The sequence below is a fragment of the Megascapheus bottae genome, chromosome 5, assembly GCF_031878675.1.
Source record: "Megascapheus bottae isolate mThoBot1 chromosome 5, mThoBot2.hap1, whole genome shotgun sequence".
Taxonomy (NCBI): domain Eukaryota; kingdom Metazoa; phylum Chordata; class Mammalia; order Rodentia; family Geomyidae; genus Megascapheus; species Megascapheus bottae.
The window spans coordinates 81,720,285-81,733,508 of NC_143513.1; the positions used below are offsets into that span (position 1 = coordinate 81,720,285).

At 51.7% G+C, this 13,224-nt stretch overlaps 1 protein-coding gene across 1 annotated transcript; it reads left to right on the plus strand.

Annotated features, from left to right (window-relative positions):
- Window positions 1-3,474: 3,474 nt before the first annotated feature.
- LOC150063793 (GTPase IMAP family member 8-like) lies at window positions 3,475-12,680 on the plus strand. The gene is made up of 7 exons (XM_090332263.1): window positions 3,475-3,736; window positions 4,175-5,054; window positions 8,000-8,151; window positions 8,635-8,687; window positions 8,958-9,056; window positions 11,455-11,500; window positions 11,728-12,680. The coding sequence occupies exons 1-7, from the start codon at window positions 3,631-3,633 to the stop codon at window positions 12,615-12,617; spliced, it is 2,226 nt and encodes a 741-aa protein (XP_090188389.1). The 5' UTR covers window positions 3,475-3,630; the 3' UTR covers window positions 12,618-12,680.
- Window positions 12,681-13,224: the final 544 nt, after the last annotated feature.

Below are 13,224 nucleotides of genomic sequence, written 5' to 3' on the forward strand. Positions count from 1 at the left end.
ACTTGGTGTGCTACAGGCTTTGGTGTCACGCTTGCTAGAGAGAGCAGGGTGTGCTCCCTGAATGAATCATACAACTACATTCAGAATTAAGCAGAGTGTGACTCAAAGACAAATGAGAAATGCAAAATAGAAGTGGGGGTGTCAAGCTTTCCTTCTGCCTTCAGTTAACTTGTGAGCCCAAACGAGGAGGCAGTGCTTTTTAGCAAAACCAATTTTAAGTACCTGTTATGTGTTAAGACTTTACTTCTGGATTTGTTCTGGCAAACTGAACCTAGAAATGGCCACGTGGATGTCCAGGCGTTGGTTAGCTGTTGAGAGCAGTTATTTTCTTTGTTTTAAGCCCCCAGACCCTCTGTGCCTATTTGACAGGGATGAACAATAGAAGAAGCTCAGTAGTAACCCATCCCAGAAGTAAAGTCAGCCCTGGAGGGCCTGCACAGCCCTTCCTCTCCTAGATATGTGATGCCACCTGGGCCGTGTGAGGAACTGAGGATGGTGTCACAGCAAGAGGCAGGTGCTCTTGGTGACACACGGTTTGCCGACATTGGATGACAAATGCTTCTGTCTCTTTAATTTGTTAGTACCCACCCTCTCTGAGTTTCCTGAGCTCTGAGTTCTGTGCAATTCAGTGACTTCCTCTGTGCTGGTAAAGAAGACTTCCAACCAAAGGGAAAGCAGAGAGTCAAGGATTCTCAGAGCCACTTCAGAGCCTGTCAGAAGGAAAGGTGAGCCTGAGCCTTCGCGGTGGGGTAGGGAGGGGATTGTGAGGGCCAGAGGTCCCTGGAGAGTCATGCTGCTTGTGTCCTGTTGCATTTACAAAGTCCCTTGCTGTATATTTTATGCTGGCCATCCCGAGCACCAGAAGCAGGCTGCCAGTCCTGGGCTTGAACTCAGGGCCTGAGCACTGTCCCTGGGCTTTCTCAAGGCTAGAGCTCTACCACTTGAGCCTCAGCACCACTTCCAGCTTTTTTCTATATCTGTAGTACCAAGGAATCGAACCCCAGTCTTCATGCATGCTAGGCAAGCACTCTACCATTAGGCCAAACTCCCAGCCCCAAGCTGCAGGTTTTTAAGGTGGTTCTGAGTTTCAGAAATAGCAAGTGCAGAGGAAGTTTTAAAAGGCCTTCCCTGAACACACACATTCTGGCCATAAAATAAAACCTGTCCTATCCCACACTTCCTCAGTATCACGAGAGAAAGTGTGTGCTACATCTACTTCAGAACAAAATTGCAAGTGGAAAGAAATCAGTCATCCCTCAATTTACATATTGAGCAAAAAAAAGCAAAACAAATTCTGTGTTCTCAGAGGAAACCTTACTTCAGGGTGAGCTATAATGTGACAAATATTAGAATATATAATATATGTCATTTTATATGTAAAAACATATGGCGCATATAATATATATTACTATGTGGTAGATATGCAGGTTACATGTGTATATCTGTAATACACATATGCATATCACATATGCAATATATAGCATATAGTATATATGTAAATATATACTATATAATGTATACTATCTATAAACTGACAAGTCTTATCCTCTCTCTAACTGCAAGATCTCTCAGGAGCCATCTGAGCATTGCAGCTTGGTCTTCAACGTCCTTCCTCAATGTTTCTAACACAGCTGTTCCCTGATTCCAGCTTCTCCTGATACAGCTTCAGTAACACCTGCCCAAGGGAGAGAAGTGAAGGATAGCTGATTTCCAAACTCAAGTCGTGGACCAAGTATATCAGTGGCAACCCATTCGTTGAGTCAGAGTCTCTATGGATGGTCCCAGAGTATGGATGTTGAAATAACCCCCAAGTAATTCTGAAAAACAACTAAGTGTAGGAGTAAAAGAACTGCAGGAACTTTTGAGTTCTTTCAAAGTATTAAGACTAGATAACTCTGTAGAGCTCTGCGTGTTTCATATTCCAGAGGAATTAAGAGCTGCCTGCCACCCCAGATCTCAGCAGGAACTTATTTCTGTGTTCAAAAAGTTTAACCCCAGGGCTGGGAGTTTGGCCTAGTGGTTAAAGTGCTTGCCTAGCATGCATGAAGACCCAGGTTCGATTCCTCGGTACCACATACATAGAAAAAAAGCCGGAAGTGGTGCTGAGGCTCAAGTGGTAGAGCTCTAGCCTTGAGAAAGTCCAAGGACAGTGCTCAGGCCCTGAGCTCAAGCCCTGGACTGGCAAAAAAAAAAAAGTTTAACCCCATTCCAAGCTCTGTGGAAAATTGTGTTGGCCTAACAGCAAGTTCTATGAATTCCTTACAGACACCTTATCAGTGCTTGAGGGGCTGGGAGTTTGGCTTTGTGGTAGAGTGCTTGCCTAGCATGCACTAAGACCTGGGTTCTAGTCCTCGGCACCACATATTCATAGAAAAAGCCAGAAATGGTGTGGTGGCTCAAGTGGCAGAGCCTTGAGAAAGCCCAAGGACAGTGCTCAGGCCCTGAGTTCAAGGCCCAGGACTGGCAAAATAAAAAGACTTTGAACTTCAGCAAATTTGTTCCTTGCTCTAAACTTTATGTCTCTTCCTATCTGCTTTGTGCTAGTTATAGGAATCTGTGGCTTTTTGACACAAAGTAATGAATCATGCCAAGCCTACAGGGTTGAACTTCCCTGAAGACTTTATGGTGCTAGCAAGTGAGGGACTACAGAGGGTTGAGAGCTTGGCAGACTCATTTTCAAAGGCTCACCTTCCTCTGGGTTTTCTTTTCTTGTGTGTGGTGCTCACAGAAGACACAGAACCTAGAAGAGCCAGCATAGAAGACAAAAACAGTGTGAAATGGTGGGGAAATGCCGACCAAGAACTCGGGTAGAAGTACGGTGGAGATCTGGAGTAACAGCAGGTTTGCTGGCTCCGAGGGGCTTAGCTGGCAGGAAAGCCACCTGAGGAGGCTGCTGCGCGTGTTAGGACTGTGGCCAAGACTTGGGAACTGAATGACGTGATTGCAAATGTTCTCCCCTTCTGAATCGCATTAGAATTGGGGACCATCGCTCTAGGTAGGAAAGTCCCAGATGAGGAGATGAGAAGACCATCCTGGAGGACAGGTATCTGAGTCTCCGCAGCATGCAGTCTGCATCTGCAGGTGCCCAGAGCTTTGGCTCAAAGGAGCTGAGGCAGTGCTTCTCCACGGGGCACGGGTGGGCCTGGTCTCCAGCTTCCAGAAGAAGAACTGCAGTTTTCTTTTTGTTTGCTTCCCTTGGGTGGATTCCCTAAGTCACGGAGTAAAATGTCCATGTCTTGGGTTTTCCTGTCTCTCCCGGCTGCGCAGTCCCGTGGAAGCTTCCCACTGACTGGCATACATCCCACGGCCTTCCTTGTGCATTCCTTCCTTCCCTGGCTAGACAAACGTAAACAGATTAAGCATTCTCTCTAAGTATGGTTCTGACCCAAAGGCGGGATGCTGGCCCGACCAGTGTCCTTCTCAAAGCAAAAAACCCAAACCTTGATTTTTGTTTATTTATTTTTTGCCATAAAGAAGGATGAGCGCCACCACTGGCGCACACAGAATGTACCTGTCTCCCCTCTGGCCACCTGCCCCTCCCACAACATCGGGCTCCTGACTGGATCTTCAGATTCTTGCAGGCCGGAGGCGTGTGGCCCCTGTGACATCCCTAGCACGTGGGAGGTGGTTATGCCCACTGGAGGCACCGAGCTGCGAATGAACAAATCACGTTTGGAACTCTTTCAGGAAAGCATGGGAGGACGGAAGATGGCGAGAGATGAGGAGAACCCTTATGGTAAGAGCCATAATTACAGCGGCATCTTTGTCTCCTCTGACCAAACTGAGTAAGGAAGAGGATTGGAGGCATGGTTCACTTAGTAGAGCTCTGGCCAATGAGAGAAAGCATCAGGTACTGAGTTCAAGTCCCGATCATGGACCAAACACAGAAAAAAGAGAAGGGAGGGGTGGGAGCTGGGGATCAGGAGTGCACACCTAGAATCCTAGCTGCTTGAGAGGCTGTGGTCTGAGAATATCAACTCAGAGCCAGCCCAGGGCGGACAGAGCCAGTGTCCAGCTAACCCGCAAATGTACAGGCTCTGAGTTCAAGCCTCAGTTCAGGTGGGGTTGGTTTAAAGCAGGAAGCAAGTGTCTCATGTCTCCTTGTTCTGAAAGCTCGCACACTCCAGTTCCCCAGGGAAGGTGGCTGTGACATGCTGTGACTTTGTCCTCCCAGGTTCAGAAGGGGACGTCCAGCCCCCGCCCGAGTCCCAGCTGAGGCTCATCCTGGTCGGGAGAACGGGGACAGGGAAGAGCGCGACAGGCAACAGCATCCTGGGCCGCCCGTGCTTCCTGTCCCGGCTGGGAGCCACGTCGGTGACCACGGCCTGCATGGTGGCCAGCGGGCAGCGGGCCGGGTGGCACCTGGAGGTCGTGGACACCCCGGACATCTTCAGCGCCCAGGTGCACAGGATGGACCCTGCGTGCATGGAGCGAGGGCGCTGCTATCTGCTGTCCTCCCCGGGGCCCCACGCGCTGCTCCTGGTCGTCCAGCTGGGTCGCTACACCCTGGGGGACCAGGAGGCGCTGGACAAGGTGAAGGAGCTGTTCGGGGAGGGCGCGGTGGCCAGGACCATCGTGGTCTTCACCAGGAGGGAGGACCTGGCCGGCGGCTCCCTGCACGAGTTCGTGCGCAGCACGGACAACCTGGCCCTGCAGCAGCTGGTGGCCGAGTGCGGTGGCCGCGTGTGCGCGCTGGACAACCGGGCCCGGGGCAGCGCGCAGGACGCCCAGGTGCAGGAGCTGCTGCGCCTGGCCGGCAGCCTGGTGCACGCGCTCGGGGGCACACACTACACCAACGAGGTGTACCAGGTGGCCAAGTCCCTGCGGGGCTCCAGCCCCGAGGAACGGCTCCCCAGGGTGGCGAGGGCCGTGGCCGCCCGCGTGCAGAGGTTCCCGAAGACCTGGCTGGCAGGGCTGTGGCAGTGGCAGAAGTCCCACAGGAGCCTCTGGAGACGCGGCGTGGCGGTGGTGCTGGGGATCTTTCTGGTGTATTTGCTGCTGGGCAAGCGCCAGTCTGAGGCCATGGACGACCTGAAGGATGGGTGGCCCGAGTCTTAAAAAATGGCTCTGGTGGCTCACGCTTGTAATCCTAGCTACTCAGGAGGCTGCGATCTGAGGATCGAGGTTCAAAGCCAGCCTGGGCACTAAAGTCCGTGAGATTCTTATCTCCAATTAACCGCTGGAAAACTGGAAGTGGCCCTGTAGATCAAGGGGTAGGGCGGTAGCCTTGAGCTGAAGACCTCAGAGACAGCGCCCAGGCCCAGAGTTCCAGTCCCACAACTGACAAGAACAACAACAAAAAAAGGCAACAACTTAGCCAGGAAAGCAATAAGGATTGGAATGCTAGCACTCTACCATTAAGCCAGATTCCCAGCCCCAAGAATTCTTACTCTAAGTACTTCTCTCTTTGTTTATCTGGACTCTTCTGAATTTGCTAGTTGTAGTGTTTTTCCCTCAGCTACTTCTGTCGACCTCAACCTTCATCCTCAGTGAAGGCTATTTCAATAATTACTTCTGATACATCTGTTTATTCACGCGTAGGATGATTTACTGCCAAGTAGATAACTGTAGTTATATTGAAAAGGACACTTTCCGGTTTCTAGTAGGTATTCTGGTTCCTGTCTTTCCAAAATAAAGTAGAATGTTAGAAAAATAAGAATGGCATTGGGTTGTGGTTATTTGGATTTTTTTATGCAGTGTGTGTGTGTGTCAGAGAAGGCGATACGACCATGAGAGGGAGCGGCGGGGAAGGGCTGGTGCTGGACAAGGGAAAAGGGGTGGGCATGGTGGCCCCAGGATGCCTGTTTTCAACAGGAGGGGCAGAGCGGGCCCTGTGGCATCCCAGTCCCCTCATGCGACACTAGGCAGCCACAGGGAATCCCTCACTATGGGCGACAAACACGTCCCACCAACCACAGAACACGGTATCGACCCACGTCCACACCAGGAAATTGAAACAAGAGGTGTCTTCCTTGTTGTGCCTTTTCTTTTTGTCTTGTTCCTTTATCTTTCTTCGGGAGGGCAAAGGGGGCAGAGAGATGGAGGCACAACGGCTGAAGAAATACAGCAGTGGCACTCAGTGGATATTATGTGGAAAATGAATGGCTTGGTGGGGACAAGAGAGAGCAGGGAAGGGGGCTTGTCCAAAAAGCAATGGAATGTACTCACTACCCAACTCGTAACTGAAACCCACCTTCATAATATCATCAAACAAAAACCATAACCCTCCAACCAAAGGCTTGGCCCACACATGTAAAACCACAAGATATATGAAGAAAGCAAAGCAACATACCTCATCCAAAATTCAGTGACTAACAGAAGGCAGCTAGACTTTCAGACTGGAGCCACAGGCTTCCTCCTTTCTTTTTTCTCCACTGCTGCTGCTTCTCCTCCTCCTCCTCCTCTTCCTCCTCCTCCTCCTTCTCCTCCTCCTCCTGCTGCTGCTGCTGCTTCTTCTTTTGTGGGTCATGGGGCTTGAACTTGGCCTGGGCCTTGTCCCTGAGCTGTTCAGCTCAAGACTACCACCCTACCCTTGAGCCAAGCCCCACTTCCTATTTTCTAGAGGTTAATTGGAGATAGGCATCTCGTGGCTTTGTATTGCTGGGGCTAGCTCTGAAGTGCCATCCTCAGATCTCAGCCTCCTGAGTAGCTCGGATTACAAGTGTGAGCCAGCACGCCCAGCTACTCCTTTCTTAAAGCATTTAAAAACCAACAGCTTGTCAGTCTTTCCTCTGCTCATTTGGGTTGTAAATCTTTTGCCAGTTAACAACCCAGGAACATTTTTTCTTAAGCACCTGAGTGGCCTTTCTTTCAAATGCAAACCTCTCCGGAAGAGACTCTCTCCCATCTCAAAACCTCTCCGAAGAGACTCTCTCCTACCTCAGCCTCACTTAGTGAGGCTCCTAACCTCCCAGGATTCTTGCTGAAGAATGCGAACCTTTGTCTTAAGGATGTGACAAGTTTATTTTCCTATAAGTAAAGGCAACGGGCTAACGTGCATGGTTGGTGGATGGATTTAGGATGAATTCTGTTTAAGACTAGCTGTGGTTGATTTAGAGAACACACGTGCAGTGGCAGTGTCTGCCTGGCTGGTAACGGGTGAGATTTGCCTTCGCAATCTCTTAGAGGGCGGCCTGGGGCAGTCTCGGGTTCTGGTTTAATGCGTTGGGGATATGAGCGCGTTTCCTGTCTCTGCTGTCTTCCAGAAGAGGCTTTCTGGGCTGACAGGAGCAGTGCTTTTCCCCCTTCAATCTTTGACAATGGCTTGATGTCACTGTAAGCTAACTTCAAGAGCCAACAGAAGGATTCAGGGGCTCTCCTGGGGTGGGGGGGCCTAAACCATCTTGTGTTCTCAGTCTCTCTCCTTACGTCTCTGTTTTGTGCTCCATATTGGTGTCTTAAAGGCACATTCACTGGGAAAGAATGGTGCTTTCCCCTGGTCCCAGCCTCACCTAAACACACTCGCAGTCCCCAGGAGCTGACCCTGAGTCACCAAAAGGGAAAGGGGGAGCCTGTACCAGCAGAGGGTGTCTGAGCCTCGTCACACCTTGACAGGGGCCAGCCCAGGCCCCTGAAGACCTGCAACGCTTTCTGTCCCTGTTTACAGGAACATCTCAGAAGCAGGGGATCAGGGAGAAGTCAGAGTTTGCCATGGGAGAGGGAAGGACAGAGGTGGGATGCTGGCTCAGAACTTCCACAGCACATGGGGACCTCTGAGCCGAGGGAAGGGGGAGCCGTCATTCCCTTCCTGTTCCTGGGTTCAAATATTGTTTGTGCGCTGTCTCAGTCACCAAAGGAAATGGGAGGCTGGGCGGGGGGGGGGGGGGGGGGCGGACACTGCTCGCCTGGCGCCCTGGGCAGGAAGTACTGGTCAGGGGTAGGGCTCACACACGCTTGCTCAGGCTGGGGCTGGAGGCCCTCCATTTCTAGCCCATCCCCAGAGACCCAAGGCTGCGGGGTGCCCTCAGCACCCACCTTCGTGTTTCTCATTTTTCTGTAGCGGGGTACAGGACTGCCGCTGGGGAGTGTGTGCTCAGCTTCCTGTGTGTGCAAGCAAAGGTGGCCCAGCTCAGCTGGGCTTCACTGGGGATCTCAGACAGAGGACACGGCCCCAGACTGTGACCTTGACGCTGACTTTGACCGTGACCACAGGTAAGACAGCCTGGGCGTGTTCATGGCCCGTGGGGGAGGGGGAACGAGGGTGGATATGGAGGAGTATGGAGTATTTACAGAGACAAGAAACACTGTCACCTTTCCCAAACCAGCCTGGAAAGCCTGCTTGGCCACTGTGTGATAAAAGAAGGTGGCCTGTGATAAAATGAGGCTCGTAGGACTTTTGAATTGGAAAGTACACTTTGTGCTTTTGGGTTAACTCCTGCAAGCCAGACCTTCTGGCTGATAGTCGCCTGGTGGGATTCTGCCACTGCCACACTGTGTGGCACTGGCCCAGAACATCTGTCCCCATGTTAGAAGAGATGACCTGCCTGCACTCAGTTCCCCCACACGGGGGCCTGTCCTGCAGATTAACACACCACATCCAGGCCAATCTCTGTGACTTTTTCATCCCCTTTCTGCTCATCTATGGATCCATCTATGGCTCATTGTAACATGACTATCTGCCTTATTTCCACTCAGTTGCTACCGTCTGCCAAAGCCTGTCTGCCCTCTGCAGCCTGAGCCCCTCTGAAGTAGGCTGGGGAGAAGTATTTTTTTGCGAAGGTAGCCAAGTTTCCTTGGCTTTGGGGATAGACTCCTTATACCATCTGGGTCACACTGAGAACCAAGTCAGTAAAAACGCTTCAACCCTAAGTACGTCAGTCCAGAGCAATGCTGCCCCCTGCTGTAACATCCTTGAATAATCTCTTATTTTTCTGTGGAAACAGCCACTCAAGATGCTCCAGTGCTGTTCTGAATTCGTTCCAGTGCAGCCTTCACCTGTCAATATGTTTGTGCCTTGACTATGGAGTGACAGCACTGAATGTGATTTTCCAGAAGGTTCTTCTCCACTTAACTTGAACAATCCGCTTTCCCGGAGTAAAATCAAGCAAAAGAAAGAGGTAAAAGGGACCAGGGGGTGGGAGGAGACTTAGTCCCACGGTAATTCACTTGATACTTCTTCCTGAAAGTGTTATAGGAATTTGAATACCAACCCTAACCACATCACAAGGAAATGCAGGAGAACAATTAGGAAACGTGGTCACCCAAGAAACTTCAAAACTAGAAGTAGTTACCCAGAGGATTATTACAATATTGCCTTCATCTTTACCATGTCACAGTGTTGATCTCAAGTCTTGGGAAATGTCCACTAAAGGAGAGAAGATTTGCAATAGATTTTGGGGAAAAGTTGTAAAGTGCCCATAAGGGGAACATCAAATTCACTGAATGCCTAGGGAGCTGTGGGGGGGAATTCTCTCATGTGGTATGTGCAAATGTGTTGGCAAAGCCCACTGGAAAGCAAACTCGACAGCACACAGGTTAGCAGCAGAAAATGCAGACCCCTGATAAATTGTTGCATGTGTGTGCCACGAGTTGCTATCATTTGTAGTACTGTTTGTAGTGACAAATCTTTCAGAGTAGTTTACATGTTTGTTCCTAAAGAACTGGATAAGCCACTGCATAAATAATATCATTTGTGTAAGTGTTTAAAGTACAAAACAATACTACAAATTGTACATGTACACACTTAGGTGTACATATATGTATATATACACATATATTCAAGAATGATGTTTGAAAACCATTTCTGAAGGGCAGAAGGAAGGAGAATGAAACTAGAGGTTTTTTGTTTTTGTTTTTATTTGTCAGTCCTGGGCTTAAACTCAGGGTCTGAGCACTGTCCTTGGGCTTTCTCAGGCTAGAGCTCTACCACTTGAGCCACAGCACCATTTCTGGCTTTTTTTTTTCTATGTATTTGGGTCCGAGGAATTGAACCCAGGTCTTCACACATGCTAGGCAAGCACTCTACCACTAGGCAAAACTCCTGGCCCCAAACTAGAGTTTAAAAAAATAAAAGAAATGGATCTGTAATGTTTCAGTTTTTCAGTCAGATGGAATGGCTCCAGTAAAATGCCAAAGTACTTAAATTTGTTTGTTACAAAGAGCGGGCATGTGTTTTGATTATCTGTGGGTTTTAAAAGTTTGTTTTTGGCTAGGTATCCGTGGTTCTTAGCTGTAATCTTAGCTGCTCAGGAGGTGGAAATCTGAGGATTATCAGTTCAAAGCCAGCCCAAGCAGAAAAGTCCATGAGATCTTTACCCACAATTAACCAACAAAATCCAATAGTGGAGGCATGGCTCAAGTGGTCGAATGCCTTGAGCAAAAAAGCTAAAGAAGAGTTCAAGGCCATGAATTCAAGCCCTAGTATTGGTACATACAAAACAATTTGCTTAATATAAAATGCACTATCTTTTCAAACAAACCCTAGAATCGGAGTTTACCTTAGGGAGAGCTGTGTACCACATTCGGGCCTTCCTAATACACGTTTACTTATTTCTGATACCAAAAAGAATGGCACCATGCTTGCCTCATTTAAATGAGGTTGATTATGCCAGTGCCTGTGCCAGTGGCTGGCACAATTTCCAGGCATACAAAAACTGTAGTTAGGCCGGGAGTTTGGCCTAGTGGTAGAGTGTTTGCCTTGCATGCACAAAGACTGGGGTTCAATTCCTCCATACCACATACATAGAAAAAGCTGGAAGTGGTCCTGTGTCTCAAGTGGTAGAGCCCTAGCCCAACAACAGCACTCAGGCCCTGAGTTCAAGCCTTAGGACTGGCAAAACAACAACAACAGCACACACACACAAAAAAACCTGTTATTGGGAGATGAGGACTTGCAGGGGCAATCAGAAAAGATGACAAAAACCAGAATGGGAAGTGAGTTTATCTCACATTTGTCCACAATGCTGAGTCTATATCATGGCACCACCAGCTCTTCACCAAAATGCTTAGTATAGGGGGTGATCCGGACTTTTCTTCCCTTCTTTCCAGCCTTTGAAGGAGGTCCCTGACCCCCAATTCCACCCTCCCACTGGACCACCTTGTGCCTGCCTCTGTGCCCCTGGAATGTTCCAGAACTGGAAATCCAAAGGCCTTCAAACAAACCAATGTTGTTTCCAGAAAGGCATTCCCCCCTCCCACTTGTACTCTGACAAGAGTTTAATTAATTTGGTTCCAATTTTTAACAGAAAAATGCTTTCTACATTTCACGTTTTAGCATTTCCTGCTTTGGGGAAGCTGAGGAAGAAAGCCATGGCAGTGCCTTGCCAGCGAGTACTCCAGCATGGCCTCAGGGCCTGCATGGCATTTATAGATTTTGGAGAACCAAATCTGAGTTAGAGGATTAGCGAGGGAAATGGCCTATCTCAGAATTACCCTTAAGGGTTGGAATCAAGGCAGGCCCTAGCACTTTCCCTATGGACGGTGCAACTTACTCCTTTCCTGTTCTTGTTCCATAAGGAAATGGAAGCGTTTCAGAAGAGCAGCTACGGCACTATGGATGAAGGTAAGAAAGCCTTGGAGTTCTGAGAAGGCCTCTCCGTTCCCTGTCTACCTCACCTCCACCACAGGGACAGATCCCATCATTTTACTGTGGGGCAGAAGACGACGACCACCATCCACCTCCCTCTCTCAGAACTCCCTCCGCCCTCCCTTCCAGGGAGGGGACAGGGGCCTAGGTCTGAAGCCTCACTTCCTTACGTCTATGTGTGATGTTCCTGTGTCTGCCTGCAGGGAAGGTGGAGGCCGGCGGGCTGGCAGCGCCCGTGCTGAGGATCATCCTGGTGGGGAAGTCGGGCTGCGGGAAGAGCGCCACCGGGAACAGCATCCTGGGCCGCCCCGCGTTCGAGTCCCGGCTGGGCGCCCAGCCGGTGACCAGGGCCTGCCAGCGGGAGACGGGGACGTGGGGCGGGCGGCGCGTGCTGGTGGTGGACACGCCGTCCATGCTCGACTCCGGGCTGCGGAGCCCCGAGGCCGTCGAGGCCGTCCGGCAGTGCTACCTGCTGTCGGCCCCGGGGCCCCACGTGCTGCTCCTGGTGGCCCAGCTGGGCCGCTTCACGGCCCAGGACGCGGCGGCGGCGCGCGGGGTGGAGGAGGTGTTCGGGGCGGGGGCCCTGCGGCACGCGGTGCTGCTCTTCACGCACCGGGAGGACCTGGGCGGCGGCTCCCTGGACGACTACGTGGCGCACGCGGACCACGCGGCCCTGCGGGGCCTGGTGCGGGAGTGCGGGGGCCGCTACTGCGCCCTGGACAACCGCGCGGGCGCGGAGGAGCGGCGCGCGCAGCTGCTGGAGCTCCTGGCCGCGGTGCAGGCGCTGGAGCGGGAGCGGCGCGGCTCCTTCCTCACCAACGAGCTGTTCGCGCGGGCGCAGGCGCGGGGGCCCGGCGGCGCGGAGGACGCGCGGCCCGACGCCGTCTGCGTGCGGCGCCAGCTGCGGAGGCACCGGCGGGAGCTGCGGCGGCTGCGCGTCCTGCGCGCCCTGGGCGGGAGCTGCGGCGGCCGCGCGCTGCGCAGGCTCGGGGCCTGGGCGGCCGCGAACCCCGCCGCCTCCGCCCTCCTGCTCCTGTGCGCCGTGGTCCTCCTGGCGCTGCTCATCCACCTGTGCCTCTCCCGGGGCCAGTGAAGGTTTCCCCGGTCCCCCGGCGTCTCCACAGTGGTCTCCTCGGCGTCTCCACCGTGGTTACCCCTCCCCCTCCCCCCGCGCCTCCGCCGTGGTCTTCCGATTCCCATCAGTGTCTGTGTGGAGGGCGCGTTGGTGTTGGACAGATTCGCCCCCAGCGAGGCTCCCTGGCTGGCAAACATTTCCCCGGGCGAGGTCAATAAAACTCAGAGGAAGATGCTTGATTATTTTGTTTGCTCTGTGTGTGCACGTGTGTGGTTTGTGTCATGTGTGTGCACGTGTGTGGTGTGTGCGTGTGTGGTGTGCATGCATATATGTGCGCACTGTAGTGTGTGCACGTGTGCGCACATGTGTGGTGGGTGGGTGTGCGTGTGTGGTGTGCATGCACGTGTGTGCACGTGTGCACATGTGTGTGCACATGTGTGTATGTGTGTGCACGTGTGTGCGCAAGTGTGGTGTGTGCGCACGTGTGGTGTGTGTGCACCTGTGGTGTGTGTGCACGTGTGTGGTGTGTGTGCACATATGGTGTGTGTGCATTTGTGTGGTGTGTGTGCATGTGTGTGGTATGTGTGTGTGGTGTGTATGTGTGTGTGATGTGTGTGCATGTGTG

Bases quoted from the DNA above. Each gene is read 5' to 3' on its own strand.
- LOC150063793 (XM_090332263.1), top strand. From the start codon at position 3,631: ATGCCCACTGGAGGCACCGAGCTGCGAATGAACAAATCACGTTTGGAA. The intron at 5,055-7,999 runs TTAAAAAATGGC...ATTTTTCTGTAG, and splicing joins AAGGATGGGTGGCCCGAGTC to CGGGGTACAGGACTGCCGCT. The intron at 8,688-8,957 runs GTAGGCTGGGGA...TTTGTGCCTTGA, and splicing joins GCAGCCTGAGCCCCTCTGAA to CTATGGAGTGACAGCACTGA.